This window comes from Oxyura jamaicensis, chromosome 1 (genome assembly GCF_011077185.1).
Source record: "Oxyura jamaicensis isolate SHBP4307 breed ruddy duck chromosome 1, BPBGC_Ojam_1.0, whole genome shotgun sequence".
NCBI lineage: Eukaryota > Metazoa > Chordata > Aves > Anseriformes > Anatidae > Oxyura > Oxyura jamaicensis.
In genome coordinates this window covers 186,363,726-186,381,838 of record NC_048893.1, presented here as the reverse complement: position 1 = coordinate 186,381,838, position 18,113 = coordinate 186,363,726, and the positions used below count along the sequence as shown (strand labels likewise).

Sequence of the window (18,113 nt, the reverse complement as noted above, 5' to 3'; positions counted from 1 at the left end):
AAAGCACTTGTTACACCCTTTACTTCTTCACTATCACTTCAATCAAGTCCCTCCGATCCACACCCTGATGAAATCTTTTTCCAGTCCTATCATTTTGAGCACATGACTTTTCTCCTAGATCCCTCTACCAGCTCCATTTCTTCCCATTTCATCACGTTTGAGAAACTTGTCCTACAGTTTACACCTCCTTACTTTGCTGGCCCTCATTTTCCCCCATGACACCCTCACGCACCTCACCCTGTAAGAACCACTGACTATCAACATTTTCTCACTGGGCATTTGAACTTCCTTGTACAATATCCCCTTTTTATGGAACACCATAGCTACATGCTTAACCCTCTACCGTTAACTTTGATTTTTTGTAAAGGACCTCTGAGCAACACTGTAATACAATTAATAATAATGAATTTGGAATTTTGAAGTCTTACCAGTATTTAAGAACAGACAAGCCAGCTATCTGAGACAGGAGAGGTACATAAATTAGGGACTGAAGCCAATGCACATTCTTGCTGTGAAAACGAACCAAAATGGACACAGCCAAACCACAACTACTTATTTTCCAATAGATTAACAACAACAAAAAAAACTACATAGCAGGACCACCCATTCTTATCATCTACAGTCTCCACGACTATAACTTAAAGAAGAGTAAACCCATTTTTAAAGAAACTTGTATTAAAGCAGTACTAAAGGCTTACATAGACGACAATACATAATCTTTGAGACATGCACCATATGATCCATCTCACAAAGCAGTTTCAGCAGGTTCTTAAAGGCAGCTGAAACTCCTAAATAAGGCAAATAAAGAGGGTGAAGTCTCTGCTCCCACGAACTATGAACAAAATCAGATATAGCAGTGGTTACTGTCAATAGAAGTATGAGAAAGTAAATAAATGATAACAGGGCATAATAGAGAAAGCTGTCAGATATTTTTCTCCGCTGTTGGTTACAGTTTATTTTAATAGTTCCAAACTTGCAATATCAAAATTTAAGGTTAAGGAGACTAGGAAGATCAGAGCAGTAAGGGTCTTCAGACTCAACATTTCACAGTATGTCTCTTACTCTCATTATAAACAGCTTTGCAACCAAAAAAATAAAAATATAAAGCCTACAAGAACATCTTGTATGTACTGGATGGTTTTACGTTAGTTTTCTCCAGAAAGTTCTCAGATACTTGACCTCAAAGAGGCAGACATGGAAACAGACAACTGGAGTCTTCCCAATATCTGCATTTTCATGGAATAAATGTGGAGCTTGGGGAGAGAGAAAACTGATACAAGAAGTTCCTGCCACGAACACCTGCACTGCCCAAGATCTTGTAACTTGCATGTCAAAACAATGTTCAACAAGACATCGCATCACACGAAAAGACTAACTCAGATCTGAAATAAAACATCTCATTGCACCACTCGTCTTGAAGGAGAGCATTTGCTTGAATTCCTTCTTTTCAGCCCATAAGAGAATCTACGGTCTTTGCGCTAGCTTCTCGTAAAGTTGAACTCCTGTATCCTTAACACAACATTTCACATTATCTACCTCAGAGTTCTCAGCACCCAGCTGTACTCTCTGTACATCTCCAAACCAGTCTTCACTTTTCTACTTCCATAAAAATTGGGTTCTCAACCTCCAGTTCTTCTAATTTTTCATCACATTAACCTCCCACTCTCCAAAATTTGTCCCAGTCGTGCATTCACTCAGTTTGTGCCCAGGTTCAATATACCAGCTCATGGGTGCTCTTGAGGACCCCAACATCTCTGGCAAATGCAAACCGTATCCAAGTGTCTGGGTTTGTCATTGCTACTTTCATCACCTTGCCCTGAAATTTGCTGTGCTCTGCTTAAGCACCCATGGCCACGTGCAGTTAGGTCACCATGTGGAATCTGAGCCTGATCTCAACCTGCTGGCCTTGCCCCCCCATCAGATTTCTGGCTGTTGCACATCCTACTCTTCAACCCCAGACGGCAGAAATTGGAAGTCCAATGCATGATCCAGCAAGCAATTATATTTACCACAGGAATTCAGAGCAAGCAACGAAGGCTTTGGGACTGCAGTGCTTGCTTTCTGCACAGCCCCATGTTCAAATGCTCCTCATCAGGTGACACAATTAGAGCTTTGTATCAGAGCCCTTCTCCTGTAGTGTGATTCCTGCCCCATGCCTCACACATCTCATCACAACACTGCTAAAGAAAAGGGGGACTGGCAAGCTGTCAGTTACTGCATTGCATCTGGGAACTAAAACATACCCTGCAAACTGTTCAGTCTACTCTTGATAATGTTTTTCAGATAAATGGTATTAGCACAGCTCTACCTGCATGTCTATCACCAATGCCCTTTTACAGGGTAGATACATACTTCTACCAGTGAAGTTTCAACTAGTTTCTTGGATGATCAGCTAATTAAAAAAATACTTCAAAACACTTAATTTTAAAACACTTCAAAACACTTAAGATCACTGCTGCGTTTCTCTCCTGGTTCACACATGGCATTTTTAACAAGGACATAAATATTTCTGCCTATGTCAGAGAACTGATATTGAGCAGTGCAAATACAGCAGTCCTCTGTCAACAATATAGATTTTCTCCCAAGTACTCACCATGTTAAAAACAAATTCAAAGGAAACTCGTAACAGAAGTATGAGCACTGATCTATTTATGACAAGTAACTGCAGGCAAACAAAGACACTTTGCATTTTACAAGCAGTAATAAAACGAGTATGCTTGAAATCATGTTTTATGGTTCCATTTCATTGTTCTTTTACAACAGTCAAAAGCAGTATACAATTATTAGCATTAAAATACCAAAGCATTCATAAGTAATTTCATAAGAATGCCTGTTCTGCATCCAAAACGTCTTAGACTGCCAAATCTAACACATGCAATTTACCTATCTAACCACAAAAGGATTAATAATAGGGTCATTTTGGACAAGCAGATTTTATTACAATGTCTCTATTGCTAATGTTTGTAGTCTAGCTTCTACCTACATTACTTCTTAGGGTAGCAAAAGGTTTTGTTACTAGAAAGAATCAATGTGGACTTGCGCAGCAACAGAATAAGAACACTTAATAAAACTTGTTTTTTAGGAGCTTCTCAGAAATTGTGAGCTGGGGATGCTGATGTTTTTCAAAATATTTTAACCCTCAAAAATAAGGACTAAAAAGTGATTTTAGAAGTCAGAACCAAGAAATACATTTTCTCCACTTTGAAAGTGGAAAACACCAAAAGAATATGACTTGCAATGAAAACTACTAAGTTGGCAGCACAACAGTAGGAAGAAAAACTGCTCAAGGCCTGTATTTTTCACCTATCTACAGTGATTCTCCCCCAACAAAGGGGCTGTTTAGCCCCAAGTCATACAGCTGAAACTATACACCTTTGATATGTGGTATTCGTCTAGACTTTTGAAATGGAAATACAATCAAAGTTGTTGCAGTTTAAATGTGTATTTGCCTGAAAAGCAATAAAATTAAACAAAACCAGAACAACTTGGAAACTTAGATGAAGCACAATTAAAGCAACTTCGTCAGTGCTTAAAGCACTGTTGTGTTACTATTAACATAATACCACCCACAGGTCTATACTAAAGGTACAGGTTCATACTGGAAGTTCACCTCGTCAGTAGCTTTTTTCTCCCACTCATAATAGTCTACAGAGTGTTCTTATCTTTCCATAATCAAAGAGCACATATGGAGTGATACTTTCATACTTCAATCACAAGCAGCATCTTATCTTGCAGCAGTCCAATCTCTCAGATTTTGAGAGCTGGAGATTGTTTCTACGTTGTTTTCATTTAACAGAAATGTGTCTAAATGTTCCCTGAGCCAATTCATAGTTTTGGCATGCAAGGTTTCTGTGACAGCAAGTTTCACAATTCAGCTTAAGCCTCTTAGAGTCATGAAATAATCCTACATTTTTGAGGCATTACTTTCCCTGATATATATGCCTACGCATTACCAAACTTACTGGTCCACAATTTGCCAACTACACTTGGTGTTTTTTTTTAAACAAACAAACAAACTCAGGTATAAGTGCTAACTTCCATTTCTGCAGTACTATGCTAGCAGGTATGTAAAAAGATGCTTATACCAGTATTTCATCAACTTAATATTTGAGTTCTGGGAGTCTTTGTAAGTTCAATTTCCCTTTCATTATCTGCTACTATTCATTTAGTCTTTCCACTTCTAAAAATCTTGTTCTTCACATGACTGAAACAACTCTTAGACCCCTTTCCTTTAAGGAAAGGTTAGAGTTGGGGAACCTCCTCAATGGTGAACATCACAGTTCAGTAAACAAAACCACAGAATGGAAGGGACCTCTGAAGACCATTTAGTCAACCCCCCCCCCGTCAAGTAGGATTGCCTAGAGCACGTTGCACAGGATGGCATCCATGTGGGTTTTGAGTATCTCTAGAGGAGAGACTCCACAGCCTCTCTGGGCAACCTGTCCCAGTGCTCTGTCACCTCACAGTACAGAAGTGCCCCCTCATATTCAGCCAGAACCTCCCGTGCTTCAGTTTGTGCCTGTTGCCTCTCGTCCTGTCGCTGGGCACAACTGAAAAGAGCCTGGCTCCATCCTCTCGACACCCTCCCCCTCGTATATTTATACACATTGATGAGTTCTCCCCTCAGTCGTCTTTTCCAGGCTAAACAGGCCCAGTTCTTTCAACCTGTCCTTGTACGACAGGTATTCCAGTCCTCTAATCATCTTTGTAGCCCTCCTCTGGACTCACTCCAATAGTTCCATGTCCCTCTTGTACTGGGGAGCCCAGAACTGGTCACACTACTCCAGGTGTGGCCTCACCAGGGCTGAGTAGAGGGGGAGGATCACTTCATTTGACCTGCCTGCAACACTCTTACAAATGCACCCCAGAATACTGTTGGCCTTCTTGGCCCACAAGTGCTCATGGTCAGCCTGCTGTCCACCAGGACTCCCAGGTCCTTCTCCACAGAGCTGCTGCTCTCCAGCAGGCTAGCCCAGCCTGTACTGGTGCATGGGGTTATTCTTCCCTAGGTGCAGGACCCTGCACTTGCCCTTGAACTTCATGAGGTTCCTCTCAGCCCATCTCTTCAGCCTGTTGACATCCCTCTGAATGGCAGCACAGCCCTCTGGGCTATCAGCAACTCCTCCCAGATTCGTGTCATCAGCAAACTTGCTGGGGGTGCACACTGTTCCATCATCCAGCTCGCTGATAAGTTGAACAAGACTGGACCCAGCACTGACCCCTGGGGGATACCACTAGCTACAGGCCTCCAACTCAACTATACCACTAAGCACAACCCTCTGAGCTCTGCCATCCAGCCAACTGCCAATCCACCATCCACTCATCTAGACTGCACTTCCTGAGCTTGTCTATGAGGATGTTATGGGAGACAGCATCAAAAGCCTTGCTGAGGTCAAGGTAGACCACATCCACCACTCTCCCCTCATCTACCCTGCTAGTCATCTTGTCATAGAAGGATATCACATTGGTTAAGCATGATTTTCCCCTGGTGAATACATGCTGACTATTCCTGATCACCTTCTTATCCTCCACCTGCTTGGAGATGACCTCCAGGATGAACTATTCCATCACCTCTCCAGGGACGGAGGTGAAGCTGCCTGGCCTGTAGTTGTTCGGGTCCTCATTCTTGCCTTTTTTGAAGGCTGGTGTGGCATTGGCTTTCTTCCAGTCATCAGGCACCTCTCCTGTTCTCTATGACCTTTCAAAGATGATGGAGAGTGGCCTAGCAATAACATTGGCCATTTTCCCCTATGGGTTTGTCTTCCTTGTTCACATAGTAGTTTTTAATTTGTGTTTGTGTTTTTTTTCCTCCCTCTTGATGAACCTTATTATGATGTGAAAAATTTAAAGGTTACTACCCTTTCTATCCCACGTCTTTCAACATGAGTACAGCTTTCTGAAGGGATTTTTTTTTAATCATATACTTAAGACTTTGCTTTAACTTTTTTAATAACAGATACCTTTTTTAATTCAAAGAAACATTTCCAGTAGAAGCTCAGTTCCTTCCCAACATCACTATGTATTACTAGTCATCATCTCCTTTACATTGTTGCATTGTGTTGCTAGTGGAAGCTAACTGGAAGTAAAATCAGTTGAGCAAATATGTTTAGATACTGCTTTGGAAAGAGTTGCTTTATTTACAGTATGTTAATATTACCTTAGTTTCAAGATCTTTACCTATATCTGTGCACGTTTGTTATTTTTTTTAAACAGCTTAAGAAAAAATAAAAGAAATCAAGGTAGTCCATGACAAAAAAGTCAGCCCCACTCATACTAGTTAAATCTCTTAACAGAATTCCAACAGCCTCACAATTCAGCTCTTCCTGGTGAAAGAATGAATTTTGTAGCACAGAACATGCAACTGTGGGAAAAGCTGAAGCAAAACAAACAGATGATTCTCAGCTAGAAGTCAAGATGGGAGGAGAAATCTGTCTTTACCTACAAGTATCAAATGAATCTAAGAGTTCAGTTCCTGAAAGGCCAAACAGAAAACCATTTAAAAGATTTCATAGTAACTGAAAAGTAAGCCAGCAACATTCAGAAAAATAACAGGAAATAGTGAGACAACCTAGAAAAAATAAAAATCAGTGTCTTTATTTCTGCACTTTCAACACTGTTCTTTTGATTGTCCTGAAAAATGACAGTATTCTGAAATGAAGGCAGGGTAAAGGATAATTGTTAAGATCATATCACTTTGTTTTTCATAAACTTTGCTATTTATTACTGACATCACTTCTTACTGTTTTTAACTTACATGCTAATTTTAATTTTCATGTACATAAGGGACAGTTTAATAAAAAACAATTTTATAGGAAATTTAAATATATAGTCTTGCTTGTCTCTACAAAATTGACAGTGTGAAAAAATTGGAAAACTATATACGTACACCCACAAGTCTCCAGGCTTCACTTATCACTGCATATTGAAGCCTATTCAGAACAAACCCTTCAATTTCTCTGTTTAATTTGACAGGAGATTGTCCAATCTTCTTCATAACAGCATACGTTCTCTCTATAGTAGAAGGATCCGTTTCTGGATGAGGAACAATTTCAACCAGTGGCACAAAGTAAGGTGGATTTACCTCAAGAAGAAACACACACAAAAAAAGAATGTCAGCTATGAGACTAACAAATCAAGTTAATATAAAGTGTAATTGTAACTTTCTACTAGAGTAGATATTTTGTGGAATAGAGTAGGTCTGGTCTTTAGTTCCTGAGACAATTCACCAGTTCAGTAAAAAAACTAGTATTCAAATTCAAATTAAAAAATAAAATAATCTTATATAATTAAATCTATCTCTGTTTAATCCCAACAAAGTCCACATAGCCTAAGGAGAACACTTCAGTATTAGAAGGCTTTATGCTGACTTGCATAATTCATGTTTTCCCAACATGCAGGTTTTTTGTTGTAAAACATGACCACCACTTGTCTTCCCAAATTAAATAAGGTATTTCCTTTTAGATAATCAGAAAATTTGTAACAAAATTATTGCTATGCACCACCTGTATGATGCAAAATTCAACAGATAAATGGCTACTGGCACAAGCCTGTAAATATACTGCAAACACATTAACAGATATCACATAATAAATGCTTCCAAAAAAAAGCTGTAGAACAGGTTACCCTCAAACACTGCACCTACTTTAAAAAAGCCACAAAAAACTACTTCTCCATGACTCTTCCCAAGTGTAATTTTACATACAAGTCTTGACTTGTGTGCAACGTGTTTTTGAAGTTATAAACAAAAAATTCTAACATCCTACAAGTGCCTAAGGTTCTTCAGGTCAGCCTTACAAGCAGTGGCCAGTGTGTGCTCCTTCCAGAAGTAGGAGTCCTTAAGCCATATCCCTAAGGTCTTAAGTGAAGCTCTTGTACTCATTTCCAAGTAATAGACAGACCTAACACATCATAAATGACCACCAGAAAAAAAAAAATCACATTTAAAGGATAGTAATTAAATACTGATTCTTTCACCACGCTCCCTTACAGTCAGCTGCTCTTAACTGTAGTTCATGTAAGTGCTAATACAGGACTTAGTCATGGCAGTATGCCAGCAGTCCTTCCTCTGGTTTGTTTTTTGTTTCAGTACTTACATGTTCTCCTTTACTGTAGCATCTGGCCAACACATAACCTGCCGTACAGCTATGCCTGCTCTAACCCATAGAATACATTTACTTCATTTTCTTTGGCAGTGCCACCACCAAAGCTGTGTGGTGTGATGGACACCTGTACAGACATGGTGGTGCCAGGCAATTCAGCAAGACCTGACACTGCAAGCTCCAAGATGTTCTCTGATGGCTTTTCTAACCCTTAAGTATATCACCGGGTCTCATCAGAAAGAAGACGAGCTAATTGTTGAGCAAGACTGAGGCTATTATGAATTTCTTCCACAATTAGTTTTGACAGAGACCTTATTGAAATATTTTATTTCATGGACTTGGCACAAGGAGTGTATGGGTGTGTTACCAAGCACACTGTGGAGACTTAGAAGGACGATTGTTTATGAGTGAGGTAATTAACATTGGTAAAAACTAAAAATGGTAAAATGAAGATGAAATTGAAAAAGGAGTGGAAGAAAAGGCTTCTAAAAATGAGAAGGGTAATGCAAAGCTGTTCTTAAGGGAGAAGGAGAGTTTACCTTACTCAGCCTAACAGAACAATAGCTAAGAAGGGATTAATGAAGTAAACAGTGACAGAATTGGACTAGACAAAAGCTATAAAACTATGCAGTCTACACAAACAAATTTTAATGGACCATTAGTTAGACTGAAATAGAAGAAATAGCTTCATATAGAAGTGGTCAAGTAAAAAAAGCTAAGAGAGTTTAATATATTTTAGGGCAGCTTGATGAAATACTTCCCCTTACAGCAAGGGGCTTCACTCGGTGGCAGCCTCCTCTAGCTCCATGTTTCTAGCTGCGTGATCTGGCAGGCTCACATAGTACTTGATAAATGCACTGCTGTGCAGAAGACCTCTACCACCACAAGACCTGAAACTGCTGACAGAACAGCTGTGCCTGTAAGTGTTGCATGCAATTCTATCATACAGCTGTGCTGCAGGATTTCATTTATTTTTTACTGATTACAGAGCTTATTATGTTAAGCAAAGTGAAGAGTTCCTTCTGGCCTTTGGGCATTTCACTTCATTTCTCCTCAGCATGCTCACCTGTGCCAGAGGCTTTACAACTTGAGCTTTTTATTTTTCTGGAATATCAGATTCCACACTTATTTTCAGTGTCTTTCTGAACAGCTTGCTTCCTTCAGCCACCATTCCCCATGTCCTGCTTTTGTTTAAGTTGCTAGTAAGGTCACGATTAAAAGAAAACAACCAAAAAACAGCTACTACTACAGAGCAAATGTTTTTCCTGATATAACAAATAGAGAAATGCCTCTGGAATAGTACACTCCCCTTTGAGTGAAGCTGAGACTACTAAGAAAGTGGTCTCAGACTGCAAAGTCATCTCAGAGCAATTAGACATTTTATGGCACTCTGAAGTATTTGCTTTGGAAAATACACATACCCTTACAACAGCAACCTAGAAAAATGTTTATGCAGAAACTAGTTACTTCGCCAGATCTGATCAAAGATGGTTTCAAAAGTAGCTCCTGTGAAGGCTGCAGCTCAAAGTAAATGGATCAACCAGTACAAACCAGCTTGTGATAACAGAGTAATGGAATGAAAATGAAAGGCTGATAGGCAGAAGAGCACAGGAAGAAGCCTAGGAAATGCTAATAAATAAAATCATAGTTCCTTAATACAGAAGCTTAGAAGAAGAGACATGATCTTTTGCACTAAGGGAAGTTACAACCCTGGAAATCTGAGATAAGGAATTCCTGAGTTTCAGACTGGAGAAAGGCTAAGCCTAGGCACAGATACATACTTTGAAGCTTGATTTCTTTTTCCTTTTAATTAAGAGGGGATAAAAAAAAAATCAGTTTTAAGGAGATGAATCAATCCTTTTGTTCCTTTTGCTCCTCAGTCACCCCAACGCACAATAGTAGTGGTGGAGGGTGTCAAAGGGGCTGACCAAATGCTTTGACACTGCAGCATTAGGCTACAGGCAGCTGTAGAGATATCACAGCAAAGTAGTGCTGTGTTTGTGTTCACACTGCCACTCGAGCATGCCCAGGGAATTGGCATTTACTGTACATTGTGAGCAATTCCCTAAAGAGACAAAATGTAGTAACATTTTAGCTAGCAGGTCAAGGGAGCTGATTCTCCCCCTCTACTCTGCTGTCATGAGAGCCCACCTGGAGTGTTGCATTTAGGTCTGGGCCCCCCAGCACAAGAAGGATGTTGAAGTATTAGAACAAGTCTAGAGGAGGGCCACAAAGATGATCAAAGGGCTGGAGCACCTTCTACTACAGAGACAGGCTAAGGGAGTTGGGGTTGTTCAGCCTGGAGAAGAGAAGGCTCCGGGGAGACCTCAAAGTGGCCTTACAATACCTAAAAGGGGCCTACAGGAAAGATGGGGAGGGACTCTTTGTTAAGGAGTAAGAGGGTAGATTTAGATCAGATAAGAAAGGAATTCTTCACTCAGTGGGTGGTGAGTCCCTGGAACAGGTTGCCCAGAGAAACTGTAGATGCCCCATCCCTGGAGGTGTTCAAGGCCAGGCTGGATGGAGCTTTGAGAAACCTGATCTAGTGGGTAACATCCATGCCCATAACAGGGGGGTTGGAATTCAATAATCCTAAAGGTCACTTCCAAATCAAACTATTCAGTAATTCTATGAGCCACAGACAGCAGAAGTGTACCATTCTCCAGTTACTGCAAATCTTTGTGACCACATCCCTCTTATCCTAAGATTAGTCTTGTGTTTGACAGACCAGTTAACAGACTCAGAGTCCAGAAGACAGAAGCAGTAAGAATCCCATTAAGACAAAACATTCTTCCACACTGAGGACAGAGGTGAAAAGCAGCTGCCCAGCAGCCCCACAAATGCCTACAGAGGCCCAAAGGTGTCCTTCAGCACTGAGGTTCTGCTGCCACCTCTAGTCATGCTATTTCTGCATCACTGCCTTGTCCCAGTCAGACACAAAGCATGCAAATTCAGGTCTAAGCACAATTTGTTCCATTTCATCTACCTGTTGCTCCTCTTCAGGTATACCACCTCTGCATCAAAAAATCTGATGCAACAAGAGCTAAAGCTAAAGCTTTCACAGAATCACAGAATTTCTAGGTTGGAAGAGACCTCAAGATCATTGAGTCCAACCTCTAACCTAACACTAACAGTCCCCACTAAACCATATCCCTAAGCTCTACATCAAAACGTCTTTTGAAGACTTTCCAGCTTTCAGCTACATTACCTGATAAGTGCATACAGATTGCTGTTTAGAACCTTACTGATACTGAACAGCAGCTGAAAAAGGACACCAGGAAAAAATAATAACGATGCCATGAGAAGAACATAAGGAATTGTATAGGTTTGTCTATAGAACAATGACTCCCTGTATTTTGAGAACTATTCGTTGCAGTAACACAGCAATGTAAGCACAAGAGTTTACACAGAAGGTATCTAGAACCAACAGTACAAAACATGCATTCATTCTCAATTTAGTATATACTGTCACTCACAGAATGTACTGTCACTCACAGAATGACCAAACTAAAGCATTTCCAAAAAGTCAGGCCCTGCATGCTAACAATGGCATAAAAGCACTACAAATATACTTTAAACTCTCTCAGTCTGCAGGGAAGAAATTGGGACACAGTTTAATTAAATACATGTAATATTTTCATAAAAACAATACATGCCATCATACTTACAGGATGTGACACAATACACTGCTTAACATGTTTAAGGCCAGTGAACAGTTTGCTGGGTAAGAGACAAGAGGTCGAGCTGCTCAAGATAACATTGTCACCAACAATAAGATCCAGCTCACCAAAAATCTTCTTTTTGAGTTCCAGGTTTTCTGGAGTACATTCCTGGAATAAAAACAAAGAACAGTATTAGAAGTCTATGTTAATAGCATTTATCTATGCATTTCAGACTTCACTGATCCATACAAACCACCAGTTTTAATTCAGCCTTCGATGCACCAGTGAGCCATACTACAAAGATACCTTTCCACACACAAAGGAAGTGAAAGCCCTAGAGGTTCTCTGTTGCAGAAGATGGATAACTACATACCACTGGAGACTGAACACAAAGCAGATGATTCTGCTTTGTATAAAGTATAGACTTCTATTCATACAAAGAGGTAACATAGTAGGAAGAGTAAGACTTGTTCTTTTTTGTTGTTTTGCTTTGTTTTTTTTTTTTTTTAAAGAGAACCTCAAATGAAGTAAGTCAGTGTTCTTTTGTTCTTTTTCAGACAAGACAGAAATAAACATATGTAGCTCAAAAGAAGATAAACCTATGATTTCTACAACTATGGCAGAAAAACACAACTTGCAGTTCTGAAACCTACACTGAAATATCTGTGATCCTCCTGCTTTAAAAGTTTAAATACAGCCACCTACTTCAACTGTGAGAAAGGTTTCTGAAGTAGAACGCATGCTATCAGAACTTCTCCAAGCTACAGAGCACATTCAGCTCTACAGAGTTATGTGAAGTATCACCTGTATGAGCCAACAGCCAGAATCTCTCCAGTAATTTTAAAGTTATCCCCCTGAGCTGCCTGAAGGAGAGCGTGCAGAAATGCATGCAGAAATCCACCAGTCTGAGAGCAACATGGAGGACATGGGAGAACAACTACAGTGGATCCCACAATCAACAGGAAAGACTTCAGTCTGGCCAGGAAAAAACAGGGGAATAAAGCCAGCCAGCTTGTTTGTTTGTTTTTATTGTGGTTTGTTGTTGTTGTTGTTCCCCAGAAGTGTTTCACAAAGTCTAAGATGAATCTTAGACTAGCAAAACTTCTGCTTCCCCATCAAAACACAGAAAATACCTACTTTTTTCCAGCCCCAAGCTTCTCCCACCTATCAGCATTTCATTCTGTCCTTCCTGTTATGCTGTACTCAGCAGGAATGCCCAGGGCCAGAGTTTCCATCAGGCTGGATATAAACGGGTTAAGACTAATTTGAAGTCTTCCAAGAAAATAAGCACGTTGCATGGGACAGTACTAAAAGTTCCACGATACAGAAGAGATAAACGGGGTCATTTAAGAACTCCAGAGAGAGCTCAAAGTAATAGACATCCTTATCAAAACAAAGTGATACTCTGCTCATAACCAACAAGCTTGGAGCCTGGAATTAAGTTTAAATAGTTTCTTTTAGTAAAGCCAAAGATGAAAACTCCGCAGATACTGTTCAGGCTAATAAACAGGTCTCACTGAATAGATGTATTGTGAACTTGAAACTCTAAGCCTCCTCTCACACCAGATGATAATCAAAGAGGCAAATTCAAATCTGCTGGAAACTCAAACCTGCCATGGTTACGTAAGGTTTCTGAATGGGCCATTTGCTTGAAGTTTCTCATATATCGCCACAATTGTATTCAGGTTCTTGGACCACCGCAATAAAGCTTCTGTCCTCATCAGGCATGCAATTATTTTCTCAGACACACCGATTCCCTTAAGAACAGAGGGAAAATTAAACTCTAAACAACCTATTAAACAGGAGCCTCACTTGCTGTCCGTTACGGAGCCTGGAAAGGTCTGAAGCTATTCTGTTTACCCTGAGAAAAAGAAGATCAAACAGCAAGATAAGATACAGTTTTAAAGCTACTACAGTCCCTCTCAAAGAATCAGTGCAAAAAAGGTTAGCAAACACCTCAGTGCATTTTAAGTGACACTGTATATTTCTGTGCCCTTTTTGTAGAGATCGCACTTCCCATTTGCAAGAAACAGTACGCCTTTATTCCAAGGCTTGAGCGCCTGGACAAGGCTGCTGCTAATCTGACTAGAAATTTATTAGATGTCCTCTTCAGCAGCCTGAGCAGAGCACGACAGCTGCTTATTTTTAAAACCCACCTCCTGGAATAGCTGTATTAAAAACTTCTAGTCAAGACAGTTTATGCCTGATATCTGTATGTTCAGGGACAACATAGCTGCTACTTGGCCAGCCCATGAACTCTGAAGGAACTACACAGGGTAAGGACACGCCAGACTTCCTCCCTAACAGCGATACCCAGACATGGTAATCAGGGTCTAGTCGCCCCTAAGAATCTGTACTCACGTATGATGTGACCATTTGAATTCCAGTACATACAAAGCTAGGAAATCTGATGAAATCAAGTGGGTTTGTGTTTTTGTACAGGCTTTTCCCACCAATACCATCTGCACTCCCACACACATCCACACTCACCTGAGAGCACAGCTTCATTTACCTATATTAAATGCTGGCATCTACCCAGATTCTTCCTATCCGTTCTTGGGTATGCCAAGGAAGCAATTCACCTGCATCGCCCTCTAGCAAACACTCCCCAAAACACTATCTTGCAAAATACCTTCTCCTTGCACCAGCAATTGCAGCTGCTGCCAAGGCAATGGATTTACTAGCACTGTGAGGTGAAGAAGCAAAGCATGGCCTGAAGCAAAGCACTGCAACACAGCGGTATAGTCCTAAAATAGCAGTACAAGCATCACAGTGTAAGATGAAAGCCCAAGATTTAAGTTGGCATGGAGATTACTAATTGTTCAGCAACAAGCAAGCCAACTTTCTATAACAGCACCTTATGATGCTGTCAGAGTGAGCAGCAGAGACATCTCTATAAGCAAGCATGGAGCTTGACAGCGGTCACCAGGTGTGAGGAATCCATGAATAAACTGAAAGCCACAGCTGTACGATGATGAGTTCCCACCTCTTGACTAGATTCTGGCTGCTGTGTATTCAAGAAGCAATGAAGAAAACATTCTCTGAGAACATTAATATCAACATTTACTACAATGTAAGTCTCTGCAAGTGAAGACAGATCAATTTTGAGCTTGAAGGAACTAATCCTTGAAAATCCACCCGCATTCCAGCTCATAGCATGTTATGAAGTCCCCTAGGCAGATATTCCTTCCCTACCCTCATTTGGCACGCAGAGCACACCACCTAACCCCCAGCGGTTGTACTTCATCGCCATGCTGCAGCTGCTGCAGCAGAAGCACCCTGCAGCCTTGCCCTAACCACAACAAAAGGTGGAAAATTATTTTCAAGAGTTCTGGGGCTTCTTAGTCCCCACTGAATTCAACAGGGCTTCAAGCAGCAGGTGAGCTGTTTAGAAACCATAACCACTTCAACTGCTACAAGCACGCTCTTCATCTTGTGCAGTTAAGTGGGGATCTCCAAACATACCACGAACCTTGGCTCTGTTCCTGTATTTGTACACATGTAATTTACAGCACTGTAAGTAGTCTCAGCTTTTATTTTTCTACAGAACGCTTTCCAGAGCCAGGTGACAGAGATCCTCTCGTATACAAAGATGTACAGCAGCCACCTTTGGAGCACCGACCTGTCCCACGAGCTGGACCCAGACCGACAACAGTCCTGGGACACAAGCCACATTAATACCTACAGCAACAGACTACCAGCTTCTGGAGGGAATTCGAAGATCTTCACAGGATTAAGAAACAAAGAGCAGAGAGACCTCTGATACTCAAAGCTGCTTTTCTGAAAGTCTTGGTGCATAATCCCTTTATACAAATACCTTCATTATCTTCTGTAGTTATAATCCACTAGAAAGAACACAGAAAAGACTTCAGGCATAATTGTTTTATGTTTAACCTACCAAATCATGTTAGAAAGATGTATTTCAAGAAGAAAGCCTTATTTATGCAAGCCTACATAAAGCAAGGACCCATGGATTTTAAACTGTATTAAGTTCATCTCTATAAGGACAGACATTGGTAAGATCTGAAAATTTAGTCAAACAAAAGATTTCAAAGATCTATTAACTATATTTAGTAACTGTACAGTCAAAAGCCGTTATTCCAAATAATTTAGAAAATTAAATAATAAAAGAACTCTTGTAGAAAAAAAATCAAAAAATGGCTGACTTCAAAAACCAAATGTACACATGCTAATATAAGCTGTAAATTAAAACTTGCAAGTTATCAGGCAGCTCTTGTACAATATTACTTGCACAGTTGAGATTACTGACATTATCAAGCAATACTGCACTTGTGTATGCATATGAACTGCTGTGCTCGTCACTATTGCCATTTCATCGAATCCGTATCAATCAAAATCAAATTAAAATATAATTAAAATTGTGTTTAAAACACTCACTACTATAATTTGTAGTTCAATACTATTATTTCTGATCAGGCTTCTGTTAGACTTGATAGTTTCATCTTTTCTGCTGGGTTTAGGTCTGCAATTCTCTTCTGGAAGATCAAAGGTGCACTGTCAAGGAAAGAGGGATTTCTTTTTGTTCTGTCTGACAACAATACACACAGCCTGCTCAGCTGACAAGTCACACGCATGAACCACACCACTGCAATTAAGAAGTGTGACATTTTGACTGCAAAGCTTAAGGGTTTCGCTAGCAAAGCAGGCTGAGAAAGAAAAGTGTTTTTAACATCAGAACAAGCTATTCTGTAAGAATATCAATTTTGCTTCTGATGTTATTGTTATCACTGATTTAGCTCAACTATCAAGTATTTCACATTTGTTAAACAGGTTTGGTAACTTCACAAAATTCAAAATGATTACATATTCCAAGTGAAAATCTATGACATGAAGTATTCGAGATTTTCCTATTATATCAGCCTTTTTCTAAAAAAAATACAAAGTAATTTTAGGTGCTTATTTTGAGACATGTTTTAAGGTAAATAGTACGTGGATATACCAGTAATTGTTACATGAACAGGTTTGAAATTAAGACCCTATTTCTTTATAAATTTCTACACAAACTCTAAGTATTTTTTTATTCTTATTTACCCTAGTCACACTCATTCAAAGCATTTTGTTGTTTTAGCCAAGTGACAAATAGTTTGACTGTAAAATATGTAAACACTGGCTGTATGGTGCAACTCTGAGACAGATCTCACCACACTATGTTTTTTCACGTATTCTTTTAGCTTTTTTCTCCAAAAAAGTAAATATGTATGACTATATATGTATTTATAAATAGAGCTTTCTTCATCTGTATCAGAGGCTTAAAAAATGGACAGTCTAAAATATCATAGGGTGATAGCCCCCTTCCCCCAACTTTTTTTAAAAAAATAATTAATTTTAAAATACACAAACACAGAGACAAACAGAACCTCCCCAAACCAAATGACATGAACACAATGGGGAGTTATCTAGGTTTTCCCTAAGAACATAAAAAAAAAAAATCCTCTAGCCCACTATATTGTCCCCCAGCTTGCCCAATTCCTGTAAGAACCTGCTGATATGTCATGGTGCCCCAGTCTCCTGTGGCAGGCAACTTCAGCTACTCACTACCCACAATGTAAACTGGTGCTTTCTTTCAAGGGGCTCCAGCCCCCTCAATGTGTCAGTTGCTCTCCTCTGCACCTCCTCTAGTTCTCACCCATCCTTGTTTAGATGAGTACTGTCTGCAGGTCTAGCACCCATGAGACACGGGCACACCAAAGTTTCATACAGCAGAATGACAATAACCTCCCTCTCATCTCTCCTCCCTCTCATCTCACCTCTCATCCCTTCCCAAGTGATACTCAACAAATTTCAACTGCTTCAAACTACAACTACAACTTGCTACTAGCCATGATTTAAATAGTTTTTCCCCTACGTTCTTTCACATGTGTTACTGCTCACCTACTACTTGCTCTCTGCTCAGATTTAGGAGGCTTGTCAGGAATTTCTTAGGCTTGCATTGCATTAGGCCACCTAAAAGAATTAACTATCACCTGCAAACTCAAGTACCAGGAGTGTTTACCAACATTCTCAGGTCAATGATGAAAATACTGACTAAAATCAGTTCCAGCAACAACCTGTAAAAGCTTCTTCAAGATATCTACATAAGGAAGTATAACAGGATAAAGAAAAAGAACAGCCTCCCCGCACCCTGGCTTAAGGTATACTCCTTTACCTTCTGAAGTGAATACTCAAGTACTAATTCCTTCCTCTGGCACAGGACAGAAAAGTAAAGATGATGATCACAGAATCTTTAAAGAAGAGATTTTTTTCCCCCTTTTCCTAGCATGCTGAAATTAAATCCACATCAGGTCTTTCCAGCCCTATCAAAGTTCTAACACTGACTTCCCAAAACATTTGC

At 40.0% G+C, this 18,113-nt stretch overlaps 1 protein-coding gene across 2 annotated transcripts in view; it reads right to left on the bottom strand.

Moving 5' to 3' along the window:
* The window catches only part of CRYL1 (crystallin lambda 1), a 58,483-nt gene that overhangs the window by 19,574 nt on the left and 20,796 nt on the right, over positions 1 to 18,113 (bottom strand). For both annotated transcript variants that reach the window (XM_035326457.1, XM_035326449.1), the window contains exons 4-5: positions 11,768 to 11,929; positions 6,887 to 7,081 (exon numbers count right to left, since the gene is read on the bottom strand). In XM_035326457.1, coding sequence (XP_035182348.1) covers positions 6,887 to 7,081; positions 11,768 to 11,929 — 357 coding nt within the window. The remainder of the gene's footprint in view (positions 1 to 6,886; positions 7,082 to 11,767; positions 11,930 to 18,113) is intronic.